Source organism: Dermacentor andersoni, chromosome 11, assembly GCF_023375885.2.
Source record: "Dermacentor andersoni chromosome 11, qqDerAnde1_hic_scaffold, whole genome shotgun sequence".
NCBI classification, from domain to species: Eukaryota; Metazoa; Arthropoda; class Arachnida; order Ixodida; family Ixodidae; genus Dermacentor; species Dermacentor andersoni.
The window spans coordinates 33845839-33873732 of NC_092824.1; the positions used below are offsets into that span (position 1 = coordinate 33845839).

At 48.8% G+C, this 27894-nt stretch overlaps 1 protein-coding gene across 1 annotated transcript; it reads right to left on the bottom strand.

The window, feature by feature from the left end:
* Window positions 1–1097: 1097 nt before the first annotated feature.
* On the bottom strand, window positions 1098–25354 carry LOC129381443 (uncharacterized). Its single transcript, XM_055064305.2, has 2 exons — window positions 23898–25354; window positions 1098–4501 (listed from the first exon to the last, which is right to left on the bottom strand). The coding sequence occupies exons 1-2, from the start codon at window positions 25272–25274 to the stop codon at window positions 4160–4162; spliced, it is 1719 nt and encodes a 572-aa protein (XP_054920280.2). The 5' UTR covers window positions 25275–25354; the 3' UTR covers window positions 1098–4159.
* Window positions 25355–27894: the final 2540 nt, after the last annotated feature.

Sequence of the window (27894 nt, forward strand, 5' to 3'; positions counted from 1 at the left end):
AGTGGTTGCCGAGGAAAACGAATTCTTTTACGTGTACTTAGAAAGGAGCACCCGAACTAAAGCTTCCTCTTAAAGGAAACGTACGAACATAAAGAAGTGTAAGTAAACAGCGCTACATATTCAAAGAAATGACGAAACAAATGGTACACGTTGTGTAGTATGAACAGCGCATTGTTACTTTGCAGTGGGTATAACGTACATGCGCAGAGATGAAAAACCATATGAAATTCGGTCATAAGAAAGGAGTTTTGCCACAGAAAAAACAATTACAACTCCTGCTTTGACGCTTTCCCTTGGATCTGCATATTTTTTTTATCCACTGTACAGTCTACGTCAAAGGCATATTATTAATACGTGGGGAGAAGGCGAATAAACTTAATTCAACATAAAATCAGAATAGACATGAATCAACAACACAACCAAGTACTATTATACTATGCAGGGACTCCAAGAAGAACTAGTCATACAGTCACCGTTACTGTTTATTCTCACTTCTTCCTCGACTCCTCATGGCTGTCCTTTCGCGTCACCTTTCTCTTCAACCTTACATTTTCCCCGTTTTTCCTGTTCACCCCTCCTGGGTGATAGCGGAGAACATCGCTTAGAGCCGCGAATTCTAGCTGTCCGTTACTGTGGCACTCAATAGTTTTAAGCACACCCTGTTGTGTCGATGTTGGAACGACTTTGAAAGGGCCAAGATTTCTTGTACCGCTGCCCGGTAGCCCCTTCCTGCTAGCACAAGATCGATCAGTGAATCATTAGCACGGTGTCCTTGGTGGCGCTTATCAAAATACAACTTCATCGCTTTTATGGCACTCAGACAGGTGCATGTTGCCTTCAGTTCCAAGTTATTTGTCAGCTGGCGGCGCCGGTACTTTGCCATAAGCAGCAAAATGAGGGCTACAACCAAGGCTAGTAGTGTGCGTCCTGTTGTGGTGAGCCACAGCCGCTTTCAGACAGCCTTTCCAGCCTCCTTTAAACGTTGGGTACATGGAGATGAACTGCTTAAGGTCACGAATCACTCTTTCGGCCATTCCATTTGCCTGCGGGTGATATGGAGCACAACGTCGTAGCGTAACACTTCGGCTATCTGCCCACTCCTGAGGTTTCTTGCTTAGGAATGCGGTTCCATTGTGTGATATCACAACTTTCAGCTGTGAAAACATTGTGCGACCAAGAAGGGCCATAACGCTGCTAGCGTCTTTTACCCCAGGGCACGCTGCTACAATTCTAGTGCACTGATCTATTGCAACAAGCTAAGATTGCATCTTGCAAACTCCAGTACTCTTCACCTTCAGTTCTGCAAAGTCTACATGCACAACTTCAAAGGGTTTATCAGAATGATATGGCAAAACTAGTTCGCCGGGGGACGGTCAGTACTTGGCCTTGTTTATTTGGCACAAGTGACATGAGTTGACGTAGTCTTCGATGTCGATGAGGATATCTATAGGGGCTCATTGGCACGGCATATATTTTGTTCTAGCGCAAGCTGAACGACAAAGACAACAGAAAGGCACATTTGACACACACAGCGTTGAAGAAGTTTACTTCTGAACCTCTGACGAAGCTTACTTCGACGTCCTTTTTCATATTTTTCCATGCGAATCTCTGAAGAAGCTTATGATACGCCCGCCAAAAGCTGTCTTGACAAGAAGATTCACAGCTGTCATGATATAAGTTAAGTACTTTTGGTGTCACCGTCTCTGGTGCATAACCTGCTGAATTCAATAGCCTCCGTTTAAAAAAAAATACTTATGAACAGCGCTGCAACCACAGTGACCGACGCTCCGCTGTCCACGGGTGTTTTCATATCATTTTCATTGACTTGTGCGGGAACATATATCAGCTTGGCATGATCAGTGAGGAAAATGGATTCCTGTAAAAGGGGCAACAGGTCGTCAGACTTTAATATAATTTCGTTTTCTCTTGTTTAGAAAACTATTCCAGAAACGAGGTTTGCCGCCTGCTGTGCAAAATTTGTTACCTCGGAACCCCGGTACTACAGATAATTGGCATTAACTTCTGTCGCCGCACGTTGTCGCTCCTGAACAAATAGTTGCTTCATATTCCAGTGTTTGTGGTGCCCTAAGTTGAACTTGATGCTGTATCCGCTTAGGAAGTCCCAGTATGATGAGGGGCACGAGCGATGAGTGACAGTGCAAAATCTGCTGCGTGCGATAGCCTCCACTTAAAAAAAAGTAGTTATGAACAGGGCCAGAAGCGTACTTGAAAGCTATTGCCCTGTCACACCATTCGAGCCTGTTTTGAGAAAATGTCAAAAAGTTTTTCCTCCAGTGCGTCAAAGTATGTCCTGCCTTTTCGGTCATTCGGATCTTATACCAAGTTCTTGCGACGCTTCCGAGGTACATTGGCATGTTCATAACCATGCAAGTATCATCCTGCCAACAATTATGATCCCATGCGTATTCAAAGAAATCAAGCCAAGGCTGAGCACTATTTGTGAATGACCCGTCGAAGATACCCGGTTTACTAAATTCCATTGGTGTCCTCAGAGCACGTTGGAGGCACGTTTGCCTCATGAGTTCCAACAACTGGTATTACCACTGGCTGTTTTTTTCTTGCAAATTAATCACATGTTGCAATATGTATTTTGTTGTGGAAACATCTTTGCCTTTTTTGTAGGAACCTCCTTCTGCCACCGCGAGAATATTTACCTGCTCTTTGGCACCTTGATTCTCCCGATTAATATGCGCGATGGCCACTTCATGTTCGTGGTCCCTGCTATTTATCTTGCAAGTACTCATCGCCACTTGGTTGCCGAAAGCAAGCATGCACGTTTTAAGAAACAACCGTCAGAGTTCACGCCAACAGGCCGACTTTCCACCATAGACGCAGTATGTACCGCTCACGAGCTGGACACCATCCATATCGGTGGCCGTGACGTTGACACACATTGTCCTTGTGAAATCGGAGTGGTCCATCAGTCGAATAACACAGGATCGTGAAGTAGACTGCACCTACTTTGTAACGACACCACGAACAACTAGTCATACGGTCACCATTACTGTTTATTCTCAATTCTTCCTCGACTCGTTTCGTTTCCTAAACACTGGCGCATACCCATTATGGGGGATTGGCCAAAAAGCAGGCGGTTTTTCATATAGTTAGAACTAAAGCAAAACTAAATTTGAAGAACAGTGTAGTGTGGGACTAAAGAACTGCAATGTAGAAGTGCAATGAAAAATTGGTAAGAAATTTGTTAAATCTCAAGGTCGTCCCCTCGCGTCATCTTTCTGTTCAATCTTACGTAAAATATTAGGAAATTGCAGATAAAGTTATACATAATAGTCAATTCTGAGCATAAAAACTCAAACGATGCTCACGAACACATTAAAACCCCCTACATGCAAGGTTATTATTTGTGGCTACCCCGGTACAAACTAGTATTCGCGGTAACTATCTCAGTCATATTCATAATACCTTCGCCACGTATGATGTTCCGATATTGAATTATTAGGCCTCCATCTCTATTGAAGAAGGCCCATAAACCCAGTGCCGTCATGCTATGTGATCACAGGGGTTACTCAGGAATTTACAATTTTTTTTTCATGGTTCCGTATGATCACACTGCAATATAAAGATTCAAGGCAAATGTGGCGTTTAGGAGTTTTTGTCAACAGTATGAACAAGCTAAAATTCGAAATATGACTTTTAGCCTGACAGATAAAACAGAAGCAGTAGGAGTAAAAGTCAAGTCTCCCGGTGAGACAAGGTTTGAATAACAACAGAGTATTAGCGGGTCCGTAAACGCATTGCCCTTTAAGAAACACCAGGTTACCGGACACGTTTACTTCAAGAGAAGGGTTGGCGACACACCATGTTAGGGAAGATAATTTAACTAGCAAGGACACAAAACGCCCATTGAAGTTACTTTTCATTTGCTACCTAGCCGCTGGTGTAAAGAAACGGTAGCGACATCGTCGTTACCATGCAGACCACTTTCTCCTATTTCTTTTCAACAAGAATGACGATACATAAAGCGATCCTCACGCGTTGCCATTGAAACAGGCATCCTGACGCTGTCGCTAGCAGCGTTGCTATACTGCCGTTGACTGTTGCTGTAACCAGGTGTTCCACGAACGGTAATGCGCTTACGGCCGAGCTAAAACAGTCTAAAAGGACACTAAAAGAGCAAGGTCTAAAACTTGGTGTGCACGTCCCGGTACTTCGGCTTGACGAGCCCGATGAAAGTTTGGGTCGTGCAGACGACGCACGGTGCGCCGGTGAGCACCCGGCCGAAAAACACCGGCGCTTTCAGCAGCGGATCGAGTCGGTGGACCTCTTCCACAACCGTGGGAGCGCGTCGCACCCACGTCAGTCGCTGAGTATTGCCCTTGGTGTCCGTGAAGTGCACGTGGAAGACCTTCAGCTGTTCCATGAAGGAGCCCAGAGATTGCATGTAGGCTTTTGCGTAGAGATTGTCGTAGCACGCAGTCGACAGCACGCTGAGAAGGTGTAGATTCCGGAGCCCTTTCAGGTTCTGTTCAGGTTCAGGAAAGGAAATGACGCTTAATCAGCAGACTGAACTCCGGCTAACAACTACGTGACGCGAAGCACTCGCGGTTTGGTAGACTTGTTCCGAATCGTAGGTGACCTGCAGCGAACGCGTAATGCTTTGGTGACGTGTTGCGAACTGATGCTGTAGGGCACAGCGCACGGCGGTGTTAGTTATTATCATACACAGTGACCTAGGTTGGCGTCAGAGGGGTTCATTGCAAGGGAGTATAATACACGTTGCAGAATTCTGTTTTCTGAAGTGAGCCTTGCATACAGTACAGTGATGTTGCGGTGTTGAATATAGCAATCTTCTGCAACGGAATTGACAAAGCTAACTTGCGAACGAATTGAGGCTTTGCAAAAATTTTATAAAATAAGCGCATTCACAAAGCTAAAAATATTCTAAAGATTAACAAGCATACGAATATAGCGCAGGTGCGAACTTACGTACTTGCGCCTAAAGTAAGCTTGGGTCGAAAATATTGTGACACGCTGACGAAGAAGATGTTTTGATCATCGTCGGAAGAAGACGTCGGAAGAAGACGATGTTCTGGTCTTCGCACGCTGTCTACCACCATGTCAGCCGATATAATTATTGTAAATATTCTGTAAATACGCATCTGACTGTTTTTAACCCCGTAACATCTTTGGTGGAAGTTGCGGGATCATTATGAAGATGAATTTACGCAGCGGGCGCTCTATGGCTGCATCTACGATGCCAGCTCAAGGTGACGATGCTTCGTGCCCGTCGGCACCCATGCCCACCGTCATTCTAGCACAACCCTGCGACCCAGGAACCTTTTCTGGCACCGACGACACTGATGTTGAAGACTGGCTTCAACTATATGAGCGGGTGAGCGCCAGCTACCACTGGGACCAGAGCATCATGCTCGCGAATCTGATATTTTACCTCGTGGACACGGCACGCGTCTGGCTTCAGACCCACGAGGAGGAACTTACCAGCTGGGACATTTGCAAACAGAAACTCAAAAATTTGTTTGGCAAGCCTGTTGGACGTCAGCGCGCCACTCAAAGACCTCTCTTCCCGTGTCCAGACGTGCACTGAATCCTATCTCACGTACATCCAGGACGTGCTCGCTCTGTGCCGCAAAGTTAGTTAGTTAGTTTGGGTTTAATGGCACAAAGGCAACTAAGTCCATGCTGCGCCAGACACAAGACAAAATGAAATGCAACTTTAGAGTAGGTAAACCTGTATTACATTATAGTTGGTGTAAATCACCAGTTTGTTCTAAAAAGTCGAACAGGTTAGGAAATGGCACTAGGGGGTCATCTGCTAGTAATAGCAGGTGACCCCCTAGCTCGTGTTGTGTTCTTCCTCTCGTCCTTCGTCCGGGTTGCGCTGCCCACCCATGGGAACATGTTCAATCACCAACTCGCCCAGCTTGCCGTCTTAATGCTAGTAATAGGGCAAGGTGTAATGGAGTGTGCAAATTATATAGGCAGTGTAAAAACCTCCGTCTCAGTGCGTCGATGTGTGGACATGTTATTAGGATGTGTATGACTGTGAGAGGTTCAAGGTATATTTCGCAGGTTGGTGGGTTTTCTTTTCGGAGGAGGAAATTGTGCGTCAAATGTGTGTGTCCAATTCGCAGTCGACACAAGATCACCTCGTAGAACCGTTGCTGGCGACTGCATGATTTCCACTCACCGATTACAGGTTTAATAAGATGTAGCTCGTTTTCTGTACAATAGTGCCATTCGTGTTGCCACTTTGACATTAAGGCGTTCCTAATGGCACGGATACTATCTTTATATGGAAGTGTTGTGTTTATCATGTCTTTGTGCGCTGCCATTGATGCGCATCTATCCGCTGCTTCGTTACCCGGTATACCAACATGGCTTGGTACCCAGCAAAACCTAATTGACCTGCCGTATTTGTTTATTGTCATGTTTAAGATACCTCCTATCAGGGGTTCGCATTCGGATTTCATGTGAAGAGCCTTCAGCGTGCTTAACGAATCAGTGTATATGATTGTGTTTTCGTGTTTTTCAGCGATGATCTTTTTAACCGCAGTCCATAATGCATAGACTTCAGCTGTGTAGACAGAGGCGGGCTGTGGCAAACGAATACTTCTTTCCCAATGTTCTGTTAAGGCCCCCACACCCAAGTGTTCTTTTGTTTTAGAGCCATCAGTGTAAAATTCCGTGTAATTTTGATATTTGTCCTGTAGAAAGCGGAATTCTTGTATAATGCGTTCGTGTGGGGTGTCTTTTCTTTAATTGTGTCAATGTCCAATCACATAACGGTGCGAAATCGTGCCATGGGGGAAACCGCTGTGGTTTTCTCGCTACCTGAAGGACTTCGCGAGGAATGTTATAATCTTGAATATATTCCTCATATCGTAGGACAAGCGGCTTAATCATGTTTGGTTTGTTCGTATAGTGTAAACGTGAGTTGCACTGTGTGACAATGTTGAAGCATATGTGTTGTGGTGAGGATTCTTAGTACGTAATTCTCAGTACGTAAGAAAACGTTAGTAGCACTCTGCGCTGCTGTAGAGGAGGTTCAGTACAGTCAACATACAAACTCTGGACAGGCGATGTTCTGTAAGCGCCACTTGCCAGTCGCAGTCCAAGGTTATGAACTGGATCAAGTCGACGGACGTAAGACTGTCTGGCAGAACCGTATATGATGCTACCATAATCTAATATGCTGCGCACCGAAGTACGGTAGATGCGTAGCAGGCATTCGCGGTCAACGCCCCAGCGCTTGCAGGACAGGACTTTCAGGACGTTAAGTGCATTGTTCGCTTTTATTTTAAGGCTCTTTGTGTGAGCGAGAAAGTTGAACTTTTTATCAAACAGAACACCCTGAAACTTGTGTTCTTGTTTTACTGGTAGTGTCACTTCTTGAAGCTTAAGGGTGGGATCTGGTTGTAGGCCTCTTTTTTGTGTAAAGACAACACTAATAGTTTTTTCACTTGAGAAACGGAAACAGTGTTCAGACGCCCACTGTGTTAGTTTATTTAGTCTAATTTGAATTTGCCGTTCACAGGATGTCAGGTTCGATGTACGACACGCAATTTGTAGATCATCCACATGTAATGAATGCATTACAGAAGGTGGAATTACCTTATTGACCGAGTTCATTTTCACCAAAAACAATGTTGTGCTTAATACGCATCCTTGTGGCACACCATTTTCCAGAATGAATACACGTGACAGCGCCGTTCCTAAACGCACCTGGAATGTTCGGTCCGACATGAAATCGGCTAGAGATTTGAGCATTCTACCTCGGATTCCTAAAACTTCTAAGTCCTTTAAGATACCAAACCTCCATGTTGTGTCGTAAGCCTTTTCTAGATCAAAGAAAACGGTGAGACAATACTGCTTGTGTAGAAAGGCCACACGTATTTCGTCTTGTAGCCGCACCAGGTGGTCTATTGTGGAGCAACCTTTATTCTATCCACACTGATGGTTAACCAGCAGGTTCTCCGTTTCAAGGACATATGTCAGTCTTATGTTGATGATGGCTTCATAGGACTTGGCAAGACAACTTGTGAGTGCTATGGGTCTATAACTGGTTGTTGTTGTGGGAGGTTGTTCAGCTTTCAAGAAAGGGATTATATGGCTTTCTTCCACTCTTTCGGCATTTTCCCCGTTTCCCAGATTATAATAAAAAAGCGAAGCAAGGTGTCAACTGCATTAGGAGATAGATGAGCGAACATTGCGTAAGGAACTCTGTCCGGACCAGGTGCTGTTTTTTTGTCAGTGGTAAGTACTCTATTGATTTCCGGTAGTGTTAGAGCGGCAATATACGGTCTTTCTGAGCTTCCTGTGATCGGAAGCTTTAGTTTTTCTACTAATTGCTTATGTTTTAAAAATGCAGCAGAGTATTTTTCCGAGCTTGATATATCATGAAAATGTTGCCCTAATGTCTGCTTGTTCTAAATTTTTTTGTGTGCCTGGCGGTGAAAGTATGGGTATCGTGTAAGGAGCGTAGTCGCCTCTAAACTTACGAACCTGATCCCACATTCTTTTGGAAGTTATCGAGCTATTTATTGACGAGACATAATTCTTCCAGGACTGTCTTTCGGCTTGTCTGCGTGTGTACCTGGCTTTCGCTTTTGCTTTTTTGAAAGAGAGTAGATTATCTTGTGTTGGGTATCGCCGAAAGATACCCCACGCTTCGTGTTGTAGTTTTTTTGTTAGCGTACATTCTTTCGTCCACCAGGGTTTTAGGTTTTTTCTTAAGAAGCCAGACGATTGTGGGATTGTTTCTGCTGCTGCAGCAAGTATAGAGGCGGTGATCTTATCATTCATTTCTTCTATATTTAGCTCATCTGATATGTTGTCCAGAGTGGCTTTTTCAGTAAAAAGAGGCCAGTCTGCTGGATGGAGTTTCCAACGGGGTGGCCTCAGTGGTATGGTAGGACGAGGAGACGTTCTTTTAACGATAGCAGGCATATGGTCACTACCATAAGGGTTATCAATAACACTCCATAGAATATCTCCAAAAAGAGAGGGAGAGCACAGTGCCAGATCTAGGCTACTCATAGCTCCTGTGCTTGGGCAGTAGTAAGTAGCCGCACCGGTGTTTAAAAGGCATATGTCGTTTGTTAGGATAAAATCTTCAAGTGTTTGACCCCTGGTGTCGGCTGTTTTCCTACTCCACAACGCGTTATGTGCGTTAAAATCACCGCCTACTAAAATGGTTCAGGTAGCTGGTCTAAAATTATCTCTAGATCTCTTACGGTGAACATTGAACAAATGGTGATGGTTTTGTGAGCTAAAACGGTGACAGCAACGGCTTCCATGTGAGTGTTAATGGGAACTTCTCTGGCTGCTATACCACCTGGCAGAACAATGGCTAGACCACCTGATAGCCGGTTCGCCTGAGTACGGTCGCGCCGTACAACAGTGAAACCTTTTAAAATGTTTGTTTTTCGCCTAGGTTTGTTTCCAGTAAGCACAGGGCCACAGGAGAGAAGTTTATTAACATGTCTTTGATGTCACCTAAGTTGTGTAAAAGCCTTCTACAATCCCAATGGATAACAAAAGCCATCTTAAAATTGAAAGATAAGAAATGGCACTACGGAAAAATTAAGAGGTGAGGTGTAGGTGACATGGATTTTAAAAAGGCTAATACAAATGAGCGATAACCTTTAGGTTATCGTTTTCTTATTTTGAGTGGTTATTGGGATTTTGTCCCTCTTACCGTGCTCGAGAGAGCGCTTGTCCTTCGGTGTCAATGACACCGGCGTTTTTGTGTCGACCTCCATCGCTCTCTCTGAGGCGCTGGAGGACCGAGAGTTTGGCGCCGAGACACGTGTCTCGGGCCTTGGGATTTGTTTGATCTTAGGGCCCTGCGGGACTGGTGTCTGTAGGGCCTGCGAAGATGATGGAGCAGTACTGGCTGCTTCCACCACGGGGGCGGGAGGCGTCACTACGGGACCACTGTGCGTGGGCCGCAGGGACTCCTCTGGCCTCTGTGACGATGCCCCCACCTTCGTCACACCGGCATAACTGCATCGCGAAAGGTGCGACAGTCACTTTCTGTCTTCGAAGAACGAGATTTTTTTTTTTAACAGTTAGTACAATTACGTCTTTTTCTTTTTTCCAGCAAGGGCAAGACCGCGAGTAAGCGGGATGATCTCCTTTGCAGTTAAAGCAATGTGGCGAAGAGGTGGAATTCTCAGATTGGTGGTCGTTGGAGCTGCATTTAGCGCAAGTTGTTTGTCCTCATGAATGTGAAGCATATCCAAATCTTTGGCACTTGAAACATCTGGGATTCGGGATATATGGTCTCACATTGACTTTGACATAACCTGCATCGAGTGAAGTAGGCATTACGCTTCTTCCGAAGGTGAGTATAACATGTTTGGTGGGGATTTCTTGGTCGTTTCTGCGGATTACTATTCTTTGTACTTTGGTAACATTTTGTTCCTGGCAGCCTTCCAGCAGTTCCTCGTCGCTTAAGCCAATAAAGTCTTCTTCAGATATTACTCCCCTGCTTGTATTTAGTGTTCTGTGCGCTGAAACTGTCACTGTCACGTCGCCAATACTGGTAAGTTCAGACAGTTTATCTGCTTGATCTTTATTATTCAGTTCTAGGAGGAGGTCCCCGCTAGACATTTTGGAGGCTTTGTATGTCGGTTCGATTTTATCTTTCAGGCATTTGGCTACCAGGAATGGAGAGAGCTTTCTAACAGGCGTGTTGTTTTCACTGTGAACTACATAGTACTTGGGGAAAGACGGAGCGTTGCTCCTAAAGGAAAATTGGGATGGTACTTCGGGGCGGCATCTATTCAGACGCCGATCATAAACAACAGAGGCTTGCGCTGCCATAGGAAAATATGTTCGGCAACAGTGCCGACCACCCACCATGGAGCCCAACGAGGGGACGCTGCAAAGCTTGTGTTCAAGCCACGCCAGCCGTACGCCGTCACTATAACCAAATATGGTGTACCCAAGGTAGGATAGCCACACAAGGTTAACCCTTGCCGCCGTGGAGGAAGGAAGTAAATGGAAGAGAGAAGAGGACAGGAAAGATAAAAAGTGAGATATAAAGACGAAGGTTTGAGGAGAGAGAGACAGGAAGAGGCGACTGCCGATTTCCCCCGGGGGGGTCAGTCCGGGGGTGCCGTCTACGTGAAGCAGAGACCAAAGAGATGTGTTGCCTCCGCCGCGGGGCCTTAAAGGTCCGAACACGCGGCATCGGCTCAACCCCCAGGATTCCCCTTTCTCCGGGCACGGCTAAGCGGCGCACGGCTACACGCGGGAGGGTCCAACCCTCGTGTGCTCGGGTACGTGGTGTCGCAACGCACCAAACGCCTGCTGACGCAGACGCCCCTGCGGGGCTGTGCCGCAAAGTGGATCCGAAGATGTCCGAACCTGATAAGGTTGCACACGTCATTAAGGGCATAGCAGATGATGCCTTCCATCTCCTTGTCTTCAAGAATTCCACTGTGCAAGCCATCATTACCGAATGCCGGCGGTTTGAGGAAGCCAAGAGTCGCCGCATTACCCAGCCATTTCCCCGCCTTCCCAACACGGCTGCTACGTCCACCTGCGAAGACCTCCGCAGTCCGCCCACACCAACTCGCTCTGATGACATCCTCCACGTCATCCGACGTGAAATAGAAGCTGCATCTCCTGTCACGACCCCAACCCATGGCTCCGACAATTGCCAGGTGACCGTCTCATTGACACAGTCCGTCGTGCGCCAAGAATTGGCCCACGTTGGCTTGACCAACGTCTGCTCAGTTAATCGGCCTGACTACACTCCGTCCAGCACTGTCATATGCACCCGTAGCCTGAATGTCCCAATGCGGTATCGCAACCCCGCCGAATGGCGTACTCCAGACGACCGGCCTATATGTTTCACTTGTGGCCGTATCGGCCCTATTTCACCTCACTGCCGGTCTTCGTAGAATTCGATCCCCTGGTCCTACCACCAATCCCACAGCCCTCATGCTGCTCCTCGGGTACCCCCGCCAACGCAGCCAGTAAGTTCTGGCGACACTTCTCTGCCTACCCGCTCTAACCGCTCTCCTTCACCACGTAGCCGCTTCTCCCGATCGCCCCCGTCTCGTCTATCACCGTCCCCTAGCTCCTTCCGGCGCACCCTTCCGGAAAACTAACGGGTGCAGCGCCTGCAGGTGATGCTGCCAAACGGACCCGACGCAAAAATCCTCTTTTGACCTTGCCTGCACATCGGAACCTCATTAACGTGAACGTCGATGGTGTACCAGCTACGGCTCTGATTGACACTGGCGCGCACGTATCTGTGATTAATGCTCAGCTTCGGAATCGTCTCAAGAAAGTCCTCACTCCTGCCCCTTTGCCTGTGATCCAAGTCGCCGACGGTGGAACACCAGCCGTTATTGGCATGTGGCCGGCTCGCGTGAGTATCGCCGGACATCATACTTCTGTTTTATTTTATGTATTATAGCACTGCCCTCACGACCTCATCCTGGGCCTTGATTTTCTGTCAACGCATTCCGCTTTCATACTGTTCTGCTGGTGTTGTGGAACTCGTTTTACCTGCTGCTATTGACCCGCCCGATAGTGCTCCGATACGGCTATGTTCCAGAGAGCATATCCGCCTGCCTCACCGTGCCGTTACCTACATAGGTGTATCCCCCGTTCCACCTCTACCAGACGGAGACTACATCGTATCTCCTAATCCGGATGTCCTGCTCTCGCATAACGTCGCTTTCCCTCACACCGTCGTTACCATTTCGGACAACACGTCCTGCCTTCCGCTTGTGAACTTTGGATTCGGTACACAAGTACTCCCGCGCGGAATATCCCTGGCGCAAATAACGCCAGCCAGAGACTACCATATTTCGACTTTAACTTGTGACAGCTCCTCGTGTTTAACTCTTGCTTCGCCCCCTGTCCCTTCAGACTTGAATGCCCTAATAAAAATGATTGTTCCCGACCTTCCTCCCCAGCGTGCTCAAGAGCTGCGTTGCCTCCTTGCCTCATATTGGGACATATTCGGCCTTGGAGAACACCCTCTAGGACAAACATCTGTCGTAAAACATCGAATAAACACCGCTGATGCGAGCCCGATCCATCGGCGGCCCTACCTCGCCTCTCCTACCGAGCGACATATCATCCAACACGCAGTTGACAAGATGCTGTCACGAGACATCATCGAACCTTCTTGCAACCCAAGGGCATCCCCTATTGTACTAGTTAAGAAGGACAACAGTTGGCGATTTTGCGTCGATTATCGACCCCTCGACAAGGTAACAAAGAAAGACGTCTATCCGCTACCACGCATTGACGATGCCCTGGATTGCCTACATGGAGCACAATATTTTTCGTCCATCGACCTTCGCTCCGGCTACTGGCAAATTGCCGTCGATGAGATGGACCACGAGGAGACAGCTTTTATTACTCCCGATGACCTGTATCAGTTCAAAGTGATGCTTTTCGGTTTATGTAATGCCCCGGCCACATTTGAACGAATGATGGACGCCATCCTACACGGTTTCAAGTGGTCCATCTGCCTCTGTTTGGTCCAAGTGGTTCATCTGCCTACTTTTGCGACACACCTCGAGCGCCTGTCGACGATCATATCTGTTTTCCGTCAGGCGGGGCTACAACTAAATTCGTCCAAGTGCCTCTTCGGTCAGCGTGAAATTTCTGCGCTCGGGCATCTCGTCGATTCTACGGGTGTACGCCCTGATAACGATAAAATACGGGCACTCAGACTTTCCCGTGCCAACATGTGCCAAGGGTGTTCGCAGCTTCTTGGGCCTATGCTCCTACTTCCGTTGGTTCGTCCGAAATTTTTCGAACGTTGCGCGCCCTCTCAATCAGCTCCTCAAGAAAGACGCTGCATTCATTTGGGGCCCTGAGCAAGCTGGTGCTTTCACCGAGCTGATTTGGCTGCTTACGTCCCCGCCCATTCTCGCTCACTTTGATGCGTCAGCTCCAACAAAAGTCCGCAGCGATGCCAGTGGCCACGGTATTGGAGCTATCTTGGCAAAGAAACAACAAGGGCGAGAACGTGTTATTGCCTACGCCAGCCACCTGCGGAGAGCAATTATTCTATCACCGAACGCGAGTGTCTGGCGCTCGTATGGGTAGTGAGTAAATTCCGCCCCTATTTGTACGGCCGCCAATTCCCAGTCATCACTGATCACCACGCTCTGTGTTGGCGTTGGTCCCTCAAAGATCCTTCAGGGCGCCTTGGCCGCTGGGCTCTGCGCCTCCAAGAATACAACTATTCCGTTGTTTACAAGACCGGCCGGTTACATCAAGATGCGGACTGCTTGTCGCGCCATCCTGTCTACCCTCCTGAGGTTTCTACGGCCGGCATACCTGTCACCGTTCTCTCTCTGGCTGCTTTTCGCGACATTGGAGCCGAACAACGTCGGGACGCCTCCGTGCAACACCTTATTCAACGGCTCACTTCAACGACGCCCGATCCTTCCCTTCGCATGTTTGAACTTCAATATGGTATACTGTACCGCTCTAACATGCGCCCGGACGGCCCTGCCCGACTCTTCGTCGTGCCTGAGCATCTGCGTCAGACTGTTCTCGCCCAGCTTCATGATGTACCGACTGTAGGTCACCTTGGCGTGTCACGGACTTATGACCGCGTACGTCGGCGCTTCTTTTGGCCTGGTCTATACCGTGACGTCTGCCGTTATGTCACTGCGTGTGATCTTTCTCAACGACGCAAAAAACTTGACGTACCATCAGAACCATTCTTCCGTGTAGGTGTTGATCTTTTAGGCTTTTTTCCTACGTCTGCTTCGGGAAACAAGTGGATTGCTATAGCAACAGACTACGCCGCCCGATATGCAATCACACGGGCTCTTCCGACAAGCTGTGCAAGCGATGTCACCGATTTCCTCCTAGAAAGCGTCATCCTTCACCCTGGCGCCCCTCGACAGCTCCTCACCGACCGAGGCCGCTACTTTCTAAAGTTGTCAATGACATTCTACACTCGTGCGCGACTAAACAAACTTGCTACTGCTTAGCATCCACAAACGAACAGTCTAACCGAGTGCCTTAACCGCATCCTTACTGACATGCTGTCCATGTATGTCTCCGATGACTATCGCGACTGGGACGTTGCGCTGCCGTTCGTTACTTTCGCCTATAATTCGTCTCGCCATGATTCCGCAGGCTTCTCTCCATTCTTCCTCTTGTTTGGCCGCGAGCCTACGTTACCTTTCGACACCGTTCTGCCTGCTAGTCTGAATTCCACATCCGAGTACGCCCTGCAGCCATCCTCAAAGCACAAGAAGCACGCCTTATTGCTCGACGTCGACTTGTGGAGTCGCAAGACAATCAGCGGCGCTTATATGACGCCCGCCATCGTGACCTCCATCACACACCGCGCGCCCTGGTTCTGCTTTGGTTGCCGTCGCGACGCGTTGGTCTCTCGGAAAAGTTACTTTCACGCTACACCGTCCCTTACCGTGTCTTGCGTCAAGTAACTGACGTCACGTACGAAATCGCCCCGATGCTGAGCCAACCGCGGCTCAGCATCGCTCCGACGTGGTCCTGGTCAGGCGTCTTAAGTTGTATCGCTCGCCCGCCTCCTAGCCAGCACCGAGCCGGTGCTTCAGCCGGGGTCATGTGACACGCTGACGAAGAAGATGTTTTGATCATCATCGGAAGAAGACGATGTTCTGGTCTTCGCGCGCTGTCTACCATCTTGTCAGCCGATATAATTATTGCAAATATTCTGTAAATACACGTCTGACTGTTTTTAATCCCGTAACAATATTGTGGAGTTTTACCTGACAAAACCACTTTCTTCATATGAGCCACGCCGTAGTGGGCGACTCCGTAAACTTGGACCACCTGGGGTTCGTCAAGGTGCACCTAAATCACACCGCTGTTTTCGCATTCCGGCCCCATCGAAATGCGGTAGCCATGGCCGGGATTCGATTCCGCGAAGTCGTGCTTAGCAGCCCAACACCATTGCCACTTAGCAACCACGGCGGGTTAAGCTCTAGTGGATTCACAAAACAAACGGCGGTTGCAACTGCGAATGTAAGAAGGAAGTTTACGTTAAGGGGCATACGTCATATGAACTTATGAACATAAACCTTCTTTTCATGGCTCGACGGCGCAAGCGCCCTGTCCTAGCAGATTAGTCGCGAAACGGTTTGCAAGGGTCGCGCGCGTGGCCAAATGGTCCGATCTGAGAGGAAAGTCCCTCCGAAAAAAAGAAAAGAAAAAGAGCGTGGTCGCACACTGCTGCAAAGAATCTTGCCGGGTACGGCCTTGCAATTCCACTGGTATCTCTGCATCGTTACGTTGCCGAAAGCGTGCGTAGCGTTAGCCTGCAACTCCACGTCAAAACAGAAAACAGCCAGTTATTCGCACGGACTTCACCGTGAACCACGTGGTTGCCGACTTTCATTGATAGTTGGCCGACACTTCAAAAAGATATACCATTGCTGACGACGTCCTCTTGTGACGTCAGCCCTCACTGGTGTAGGCAGCGCGTGCCTGGCTTCGCACACGCACTCATTTAACGCGCGGTAACACTGGGTCGATACAAGGCCGACAAACGCTGATGACGACTGGCCCATTAGTCAGCACAGTGTGTCGCTGAAACCGTTTTATAGTACAGGAAGCAACCGACTAGCGCGAGTTGTCGTAGTGCGACTGATTTTCTTGTCGACGGCACCGAGAAAATCAGCTTGCCGACCATCGTTCAACCGAGTCCCCGCGATCCGCCGCGGAACCGACACCGTGATAACCAACAAGTGGTCTGCGCTTGTTGGCGGACACGGAAGTTCATATAGACGCCAGTAACGTTGGTCTTGGTGCGGTGCTTGTACAACGGCAGGAAGGTATTGAAAGAGTGGTTGCCTACGCAAGTCGCACACTATCGCGTGCAGATACCAACTACACCACTACGGAGAAAGAGTGTCTTGCCGTCGTATGGGCGCTGGCCAAATTTCAACCTTACCTGTACGGCCGCCCATTCAAAGTTGTAACCGATCATCACTCGGTATGTTGGCTTGCAAATCTGCAGGACCCTTCTGGACGACTGGCATGGTGGAGTCTACGTTTGCAGGCGTACGACGTGACCATCGTGTACAAGTCGGGCCGCATACACAAAGACGCTGACGCACTCTCGCGCGTCCCTTTCGGCACTACCGACCAAGACATTGAGGACGACGGCGTTTTCCTTGGGGCCGTAAGCATTACTGATTTGTTCACACGGCAGCGCGCAGACGACTCACTACGACCTATATTCGAACATATGGAAGGACGAAACCCATCAATACCCCGGCATATCGCTCGAGGATTGTCGTCGTTTTGTTTACGACATGGTGTCTTGTATAAGAAGAACTCCGCTGCCACCAACAAGAGATACCTTTTAATCGCTCCAGCAGACCTCCGGGCTGAAGTTTTATTCGCATGTCATGATGAGCCTCCGTCTGGCCATTTGGGTTTTACGCGAACGCTTGATAGCGTGCGCAAATACTACTACTAGTCGAAACTTGCAGAGTGTGTTAAGCGGTACGTCCAAGCCTGCCGTGAATGCCAGCGCCGAAAGTTGTCAACTGTGAAGCCTGCGGGATCGCTGAATCCGATTGACCCACCTGGCAAACCTTTGACTGGGTCGACATGGATCTTCTAGACCAGTTTCTACTGTCATCTTCTGGCAACAGGTGGATAATCGTCGCCACAGACTATTTAACGCGGTATGCTGAGACAAAGGCGTTGCCTCGAGGCACAGCTTCCGAGGTTGACCAGTTTTTCATACAGAGCATCGTCCTACGGCATGGCGCACCATCGCACGTCACCACAGACCGAGAAAAAACCTTTACAGCGCAGCTCATTGAAGACGTTTTTAAACTCAGCTGCACAAACCATCGAAGGACAACTGCCTAGCATCCGCAGACAAACGGCTTGACCGAACGACTGAACGAAACGATGACTGACATGCTGTCTATGTACGTAGACGCATAGCACAAGACGTGGGACGAGATACTCCCTTACGTGACGTTTGCCTATAATACTGCTACGCAAGAAACAAAACGCTTCGCGCCGTTTTACCTTGTTTACGGCCGTGAAGTGCACACTATGTTAGAAGCAATGCTGCCATGCGACAACATCGATCATCTCGATCTCGCCCAAGATGCCGAACTCTTCGTGCAACGCGCGGAAGAAGCCCGTCAGCTTGCCGAAGTGCACATAAAGAAACAACAGAGCATCGATGCGCAACGTTACAATCTCCGCCATCGACAAGTCGAATTCCAACCTGGTGATCAAGTTTTGGTCTGGACTCGCGTGCGCTGAAAAGGACTATCCGAGAAGCTTTTGAGTCGCTACTTCGGACCTCACAAAGTGTTGCAGCGAATTAGTGACGTGAATTACGAAGTCCTTCCTGACGGAAGCCGGCCTCCCCGACGTCGACAACCGCAATCTGAGATTGTGCAGGTTTTACGGTTCAAACCATACCATAGCCCCTAAAATTCGACGTTTTCAGCTGCTCAGGCTACTTCTTGTTGTTGCTCGTCCCTCAGTGCCTTGTGACTATATCGCACACCACAGTGATTGTGACTATAGCCTATGTGTTCGTCCTAGGCCATCTCGGCCCTCTCACGTCAAGACTATATGTTTTCATTCTTTTATTATTATTATTTTTTGAAGCGGGGGTAGTGCCACATGGTGTGGCACAGCAAGGGAACTGAAGAAGAGAACGAGGTTCGTCTCGGCATCGCGCGTCAACGGTTACGTTTCGTGAAGTACAAACGCCTGGATCCCCATTCAGCGTGTATGCTTCATCAGGGTATACGCGACAATATAATTATTCGCGCTCAAAATGAGTTGAAACGTGCCTTCGCATTTGAAATGCAGAAGCTTCGGCCCTGTCAAGCCGAGCAGATGAGGTTTAGGCAAACGCTAGTCCTGTTCAGCGAAGGTGAAGCCTGGTGCCGTTGAGTTCGCGTGCCCTCTGCCGTTGGGTCTGAACCTAAAGGTAAGCAGTTAGGACAAAGGAAACTGCTGTTGTAGTTGAGGTGACACTATGCGGCTAATATGCGTAGATGTGTTTGTTTTGCTACGATTGGACATTTCATAAAATCCATGCGCCGCTTCCACAATAATTGAAGATAACAGCTATTTGTGGCTGTATCGCACACCACAGTGATTGTGACTATAGCCTATGTGTTCGTCCTAGGCCATCTCGGCCCTCTCACGTCAAGGCTATATGTTCTCATTCTTTTATTATTATTATTTTTTTTTGAATAGGGGGTAGTGCCACATGGTATCAAATGTACCTCTTTGGTAAATCCGACGCGGGAGGCTGCGCTTTAAGACGGCTTGAATATGCGAAATGTCTAAAGAATGTCTAAAAAGAATACTTAAAGAATACAACAAGCGAAGTGCAAAAGCAGAAGTCAGCGACAAAAACTCCAAGGCAGCCGCGTCAGCAGACAGAACTCGGCCTGCCTTTGTCGGCCGCGCTCTTAACACTACAACGCACTCAGGCCTGCTCACCCACTAGAAGGTGCCACATGCTGCCCTGGAGAAGCCATTACTAATTATTCGCAATCCTTGAAACGCACAACCGATGCACACTGAACATGGGGCGCAGGTAAGTAAATCAACCGCTGAAATCTTTCCGAAATGTTCCCAACGGCAGAGGGCAGAGGGCGCGGATTCGTGATTTCAAAGAATTTATGCACTATTATTCGCTTCACTTTGCCGAGTGCGGGTAGCCTCTGCCTTACGGCGGTATGAGCCATTGCCTTTGAGGATGAGCCATTGATGATGATAGTTTTCGGTCGACGTTACGCCAGAAAGAAATCCCGGAACCCTAGCCATAGACGGCTTCGCTGTAAAAGGCGGATTATGCCGATCTGCGCCGAACGAGCTGCCACTGTTAAGCGATGGAACGTGCTCCTACCGCCTGTTGAGCCACGTCACTAAACCAGATGGGGAGGTTTTGTGGTTCTTGTGACGTCGCGTGACAGAAAGGTGAAGTGGTTCTGGCCCGAAACTGTTTTGGCCGATTGTGGAGGGCTGATTGCAGAAACAGAAAAGAAAAATAACAGTTCGAAATAGCTTTACGTTATAGCGCCCCTCGTCCTCAAGCGTTCAGGGTCGTTCCATTTTCGTCATCCCAGCTTCGTGATCTTACTGTCGGCATGCCGTCCTCGTCACGCCTTCTACCCAGGCAAGTGGCCCAAGCCGTCTAACAGCTTCGATCAGAAGGTATAAGCTCGTGGCCGTGATGCCGTTATTTCAGCTTTGCCATCCGACTCTCGTCGTACCTTCGTCATCAAGTCATTGCCGTCAAACAGTCGTCAAGCCGTCACCGCCACGCCGCCATTTTATGATTTTCATGAGATCAGTAACGCGATTCTATTATCGTCATGCCGTCTTCATCATGCCGTTGTGGTCATTCCCGCTTCATCCTCTTTGTCATCATACAGCCGTTGTCACGCAATCGCCGTCATACAGTGGTCATCTCATTCTCATGTAATCTTCATGTTGTCGGCATTATACCATCGTCATAATTTGAGAATTGACATCTCACTGTCGTCAAACCATTGCCCTTATACACCTTTGTCGTTCCATCGACGTCATTACTTCGTCATTCCATTGTCATTGCGTCGACGTCATAGCCATCGTCATGTCCCCGTACTCATGGGCGACCTCGACAACCGAGTGCCATAACAAGGTGGCACAATACTGAAATATTCGGCGTATGACCGAATCAACAAAAGTGTCAGAATCACCACTACACGTGCTAAATAAACGTGACTTCAGGAATATGGCCGGTCACTATACGTTGCTCGATTGGTATTCGCATTACGGTCAGCAGTAATCGTGAGACAAGCTTGACCGTAACTTTTTATGAAGTTTTCGTTTTGTTCCACAATTAGTATCAAAATGAAGACGGTTACCCGCTTTGTATTAGGGACACTGTCATGGCTTTGACGTTGCGGGAGCTTCATTTCCTTCTCGCTCTCATACGACGCCGTAAATCAAGTGCGCTGCCACTTCAGTTGCACTGTCATCTTACCAAAAAAAAATTTTTTTTTTTGGTAACGAAATTGCCTACGAAGGACGTTTTGCAGCATAATGTTTTTTTACTTAGGTTCTCAAAAGAGAAACGATGCTTTTGCACCTATAGTGATATTCACGTAGTGCTTGCGCCCGTTTACGGCGTAGTCAGTCGATGTTTTATATCACTGTAAGAGCACAGAACTCGATTACTCACTCACAAATTCGCGCGTCTGCAAGAGTATTCATGGGCCCTGCCTTCAATTGAGGGACGCCACGGTTCACGACTGATCTGCCGATGAACTGGCTGCCGCGAAGGCCGAGTCGCTTGTTAGCACGAACATCTTGATTCGAATCATTCTTTACGGAATTCAACCCAGAGCTTCTTTATCTAGCTTCTTTAGCGAAGTGTTTTACTTTTTCACGAAGTAAAACACATTCAACAAGAAGAAAGATACGATAGTTTGGATGATAATTTATGGGGTTTCGGGTGCAAAAAAAAAAGAAAACACGGTCTGATTATGAGGCGCGCCGTAGTTGAGGTCTCCGGAAATTTGGAACATCTGGATTTCCTTAACGTGCACCTAAGTCTAAGTATGCGAGTGTTTTCGCATTTCGCCCCCATCGAAACGCGGCCGCCGTAGCCAGGATTCCATCACGCGACCTCGCTCTTAGCGAACCTCGCTGGGTTTTCGAGATCGAAGTTGCTGCGTGGCTGTTTCCATATCGAATAGGCCAACAGATCACAGTGGAGGACGCGTGCACTGTTACCACCGCTGGGTTGCTTGAACCACTACCAGATGGCAATCGTATCCGCGGTAGCGGCAGTCGTGCGAGAAAAAAAAAGAACCAGTAAGCTCGTCTTTGTGCATCCGCAGCAGCGGCATTGCATTAGCCTCTCTACAATGCCCGAATAAAGCCTTCTGAGTAATTTTGTGGACATTTAAGAAACACAAACTGGTGCTTCCGACTCCCTAGGCACTCACACAAAACTTCGCTGTATATGGATTCCAACACGTTGGATCTGCTGCAGTTTTAGACTGCGCTATCTTCAGAATCTGCCAACGACGACGTGATGGCCGTTGCAGAAAACTAGGCTACAGAAAACGGGGTTGCCCTCTCCGAGAATCCTTCGCATTATAACCTAACCATAAACAACAATAACGCAACCGAAAAAAAAGTGTCCGACGATTACGATACTCCCTAATGCGAAATTTCAGTGCAGCTCTATACGTGTTTCCATTTCACGATATATTGAGGCAAATGAACTTGATACTGAAATCACCGCACCCACTGGCAGTGAGCCACTGCCATCAGCGCCTTCGCAGACGGAGGGACAGTATGGGAACGCTGGAAGTTGAACGGCATCGGAGGCAGCTGTGGGAGAAGACGACGACGACGAACGCGCGAGTAATGGCGCGAGCGCGTTCACGTGGTTACGTCGAGGGACGCCGACGCTCAACTCGGGAACGGGGGCTTAAGAGCTGCGCTTCAAAAGAAAAGTTAAATTATGGGGTTTTACTTGCCGAAACCACGACATCACTATTAGGCAGGCCGTAGTAGGGAGCTATGGATCAGGTACGACCACATGGGGTACAATATCATCCAACAGTACATGGTACACGCGAATTCTCGCATTCCACCCCTATCGAAATGCGCTCGCTGCAGCCGAGTATCGAACCCCATACATCGTGGGCAGCAGTGTAACGACATACCAGCTAAGCCGCCATGGTAGGCCACGCAAAGCAACGCGCTCGCATGGAAGTATTTACAGGCAATCTTGTGACAGAAATCCGAGTGGTGGTGAGGTGAGACTACCATATTATGTCTAGGCATACCCCCGAAAAAGCTGAACGCCGAAGCCAACTACGTCAGCCGACAAAGTCCGCGGAAACGCCTTGAATGATTTGCGTTCTCCCAGTACCAACATGAGCTTCAGACTATTCCTTTTCTTTCTAATTTTTGGCCCACAACCTTCGCAGCTTGGAAGACGCAACATGAAATCGACGCAACAAACGCAATCAAACCGAGGCGACTAGAAGCGACTGCTTGCTTAGCACGTGGCAAGGGCCCACATGTATCCTATATTTATGATGACTAAGCTCAACGATTGTCACGTGGCGCTCACTCTTACTTTTACTCTTTCCACCGTGGTTGTATGCCTCACTAGAATGCATTCGACGAGCCGGCAAGTTCGGCCCACTCGACCATATCCTAGCAAATTGTTCTTCGACGAAGGCGAAGCTACCGCGGTGGAGCTGGTGGTCGTGCGCTACCATGCCGTGCAGCTGGAATGAGTCTTCACTTTCATTACAGTACAAATAAACAGGGTGACATATTTTGGCAATGGCAGACACTGCTTCATCGGCGTAAGCATGCACAGCCGTACGTTGCCGAAGTTTGTCACAAGGCCTTGGGGTCGGCAGAGCGGTGGGTCAGCACTCAAACAATAATGGGCGAAAATCCCACAGCCTTAAAAGATTTTTTACATATAGCTAAAGAATTAAAACTACGCACTACATCGGGAAAATTACGGTTATTTTGAAGTAAATAAACCAGCCACGATTTATCCGATCACGCTCAAAACGCCGCAGATATATTGCAGAAGTATTCCCAACAGCAGTGTCGAACAAGCAGGGTTAAGCGCGAGTCTTTGGCTAGTGAACAACTGCTTATAGATAGAAAACGCATTGAGCGTTACTACAACATCACGTGTCGGCTATTTCGTGATTCGCAGACATGCTCTTGCTATTAGTGCTTTGCGTTTTTCCTTTAAGAACTCTTAGAATTGGGATTCGAATTTTTTTTTCTTAACCAAGGTTTCTAAGTATACGGCTTTCTGTGCGCCCGCACTCTCCACGTTTCACAGCTAATGAAAAAGAAACGCTGAACCTATGAATGCGTACCTTGTACAGGCTCAAGTCGAGGCGCACGCCGTCGTAGCTGAGAACCAAGCAGCGCAGCCTCTCGTTGAAACCGAGCAGCTCTCCGAGTCCTTCGGGCGGGTCACAATTAGTGGCGCCCAAGCGCAGCTCCCGCACGTTGCAGCGGCTGAGGAAATCGAGCGAGCCGAATTGCGGCACCCCGATGAACGTGAGCCGGCCTCCGTTGTGGCTGACAGCCAGCTCGGCCGCGTCGTCGGCACTCACGTCGAGGCCTTCCCGGCAGCGCCCGCAGCTGGTGACGTCGGCGTACACTCGGACGTCCAAGTCGTTGAGCGAGGGGCAGGCGATAGCGAGACGTCCGAGCGCGCCCTGCCGTCGAATGCCGCAGGGCGACGCCGACAGCGCCGTTAGCGACGTCAACCCGGCGTCCTGCAAGACTGCGGTCATGTCCAAGTTGTCGGCGCAGTGGAACGAGTTGACGTTCAGCTCGGTTATGTGTTCGTACTCGCCGTGCCCGTTGATGCTCCTGAATTGCTGCAGGAAATAGACTAGGGCGTCGTGGTAGGCGCCATCGGCGCACGGATACTGCAAGTTGTAGAACATGCCGAGCAGGACGAGGCAGAGGTTTTTCACGCGAGTCCACTCGTTCGTAACGCCCGCTTGGCGCATTTCATCTATCGCAGTGCTGCTGGGGTGTAGCACCACGAGCGTCAAATGGTTTGGCAGTGCCTGTTTACGCAAGCATAGATCACGCATCAGCCAGCAGTTCCCAGTAGTGTGTGGGTTCCGAGTGCACAGCACGTTTCCGCAGAGGACGCCGCAGTCTGTGGAGTTCATGTGCGGATAGGCAAATTGGCACGCCGTCGAAGGAACCTCGGACGTGAACGTGAAGCGGCGCAGGCTCTGATGACTTTCCCACAACCTCCTGCATTTGTCGCTGGCGTCCGCGAACTGCCCCCGAAGAAAGTGAACGTGCAAGTCGTTCACGTTGGGACAGTGCAGCATCAGGTCACTGAGAATGTCGATGTTGTCGCTGCCAGCGACTTCGACGTACATGCACCGAAGGCTCGCAAATTGTGGGGCGACATTTCTCCTCGCCAGGCTGCGAATTGAGCGTGCCTGGAGTGGAGACAAACGTTCGTCTATCGTGAACTCGAGAGTTTCCAACTTCTTCAGCGCCGGGAGGACCAGCATTCGGACGTCGTACGGCTTTAACGAACTAGCGACGCAGCGAAGAAACCGCAGCTCCGTGCAGCTACTTATCGAAGTGCAAAGGCGAGACGGGTTCGCGACCACGCAGTTTCGGAGCCGCAGCTCCAAGACTTCGTGGCGACGGTACGCAGCCAGTCTTTCCACCAGCACTTCCGCTGTCTGGGCGGCGCCCATACTGAGCATCATGGCTACGACGCACGATATCACGCACAAACAGATGTGGAGAAAACGACTTGGCAGCTCGGCCGGTTTCACCGGCCGTTGGTCTATCCGCACTGACGACGCTACATCGTCGAAGCAGCTGGTTTTCGGTGCGCGCCATGTCGTGAATCACGTGACTACGAAATTTATCAGGCATCTCAAGGCGCTTTCTGGGATATCACAGTCACCTTGATTAGGTCGCGCTATAGGCAGTGAATTGTTATCGCTGTTTTCATTCTGTTTGCACGCGCGTATGCTTTTGCGTTTGTAGGTTTGAAAACGATTGAGCAACATGGTGACAATAAGTTGACTAAGGTACCCACAGCACGCTGGCAAGAAATGCCGATAGCGGTGGGCACACACTCATAAAAAGGCGCGCATGCGCAATTCCAAGTTGTCGAAAGAAGGTGTTGCTTAGTTGAAGGGCGCAAGAATACGGCTTGGCAAACCCTCGAAGTTCCCGTGTTATTTTGACCCGCGCTTCACATGTACAGACCCTCCTTTTCCATGATGGCTATATTGATCCATTTAAAGCGCACTTTTTATACATCCTTTTATTCCCACTTTTCTGGCCGCATGCATATGCTATTTTTCTTTTGTTAGCGGCGATTTACCATTTCACTATGTATAGATATTCTATTTGTAATGAGATTTAGGAAAACAGGTGATGATTAGCCTAGCAGCAGCGAACAGCCCGAGCTCTATTACTTGTTTTGGTTGGGTTTAGTGCTTACGGATATGGCTCAACGCACTACGGGGAATCGGCCATGAATCGGGCTTCAGTCGGTAAAAAGTGTAGAATACTTAAAGTTTTGTAATTTAGGAATGATAATAAATGAATAATAATCGTTAAAATCAATGTTCAGCCATACTTTAAAAATTTGAAGTTAATATATTTGAATTCATATTGAGAGTAAAACAATAAATTTAACATGACAGTCTCTTTGTTTCACATACAAAATTTAATATGGCATCACATACGTTCCTATTGCTTTGACCCAAGAGACAGTATCATAAGAATCGTAATGACCGATCCAAGTTGGCGAAGCGTACCTTCCAGAAGTGGTTTCCTGTGCACACAGAGCGTTCTCGACGTTCTCGTCGACTTGTTGGGCCGAACATGTGGGGTCTGCTCGTGCGCTTTCTTCGCGGACACTTCGAAGAGGCAGTGCGCAAGTGCTTGTGGAACGGTCACCCAAGACTGGGTGGCTTCGGGTTGACTTCCGAAGCGTCTTCGACAGTGTGCTGTTATCCACGCACGAATGTGTTCTTCGAAAAACTGCACCGGTGTCTCCGGCATCTTGCCCTTTGGTCAAGGGCCTCAAATTTGGAGTTGCTGGCTTATCGGCGAGTCCGGCGACACTCGAGGCCAACAACACTGCCGGAGAAAACACGCGGTCGCGATGATCCGCTTCACAGACGACACCACGGGAGTCGACGGCATGCGTGAAGCCGGCCTATGTAACGACTGGACCGGCGTGGGAAACGTCTACTTTGGGCTGCGCAAACCGTTCATAGATGGCCAGTACACATGCGCCGGTGCCGTCTGCCACGACGCCTTCGTTGACTTTCTGCCACGATTCAGGAGCATCAGCGAGTCCGGCGAGTTGGAACACCTCACCGAGCTGAACATCAAATCATTTCACTGCGCCGGCGATTTGGACACGACTAACGTGCTGTGTGACTCCGAGTTGACGTCGCCCAGGGCGCTGTCCACGTCGCCCTGCGGCATTCGAAGGCCCTGCGACGGCTCGTGCTGGCCTTCCCATCTCTTAACGACTTAGATGTCCGCGCGTACAGCAGGTTCCCACGGTTTTCGCGCTGCCAGGAAGACCTCGACCTGAGCGCCGACGACGCGGCTGAGCAGACCGTTGGCCACAATGGCGGCCGGCTCACGTTCAGCGGAGTTCCGCGCTTCGCCCAATTTCCTGGCCCGCTGCAATTTGCAGGAGCTGCGCATGCGCACCAAGCATTGTGTTCGGCCTACGGAGCTGCGAGACCTGCTCGAAACCAGCGAAAAGCTGCGCCGCCTCATTCTCGGCTTCGACACGCTACAGTTTGACATGGAGACGTTCAAGGTAGGAGGTATTATATTTCACGGGGCGCAATGCGCTGCACGCCTTTCTTTTTGGCAGCGAAGTTGGTATTGTTGCTAGGGTCACTCATAAGAGTTATATGACGGTTGTCACGGTTCCATAAAAATAACTAAATGACTCCCGCATTCTCTATTCTGAGGAAGTGTTGGCATATTTAAACGCAATAAGCAGTAAAGTTCCGACAATTAGGGTTTAAATGAAAATTGTTATACCGTCGTTTCTGGCCTACGTTAAAGCGTTACATGAAATGCCTTAGCTTTGCATGTGTCGCGGGAGGACCATAAACGTAAAAGATTTCAGATTGAAGAGAAATAAGAACAACTCTGTGGCTGACCTTCACAGAAAGTTTAAAGTGTCTAGGGTAATTTTGCGTTCTGAAAATATTTACCGAATACTTGCCTTCCCTCAATTTTCATACTTTATACTTGGCATGTAGTTGCTATTCCCCGGTGTCTTTGGCGAATCATGCAAAACATGGGTACTTTAGTTGATTCAAGAAGGAGGCGTGT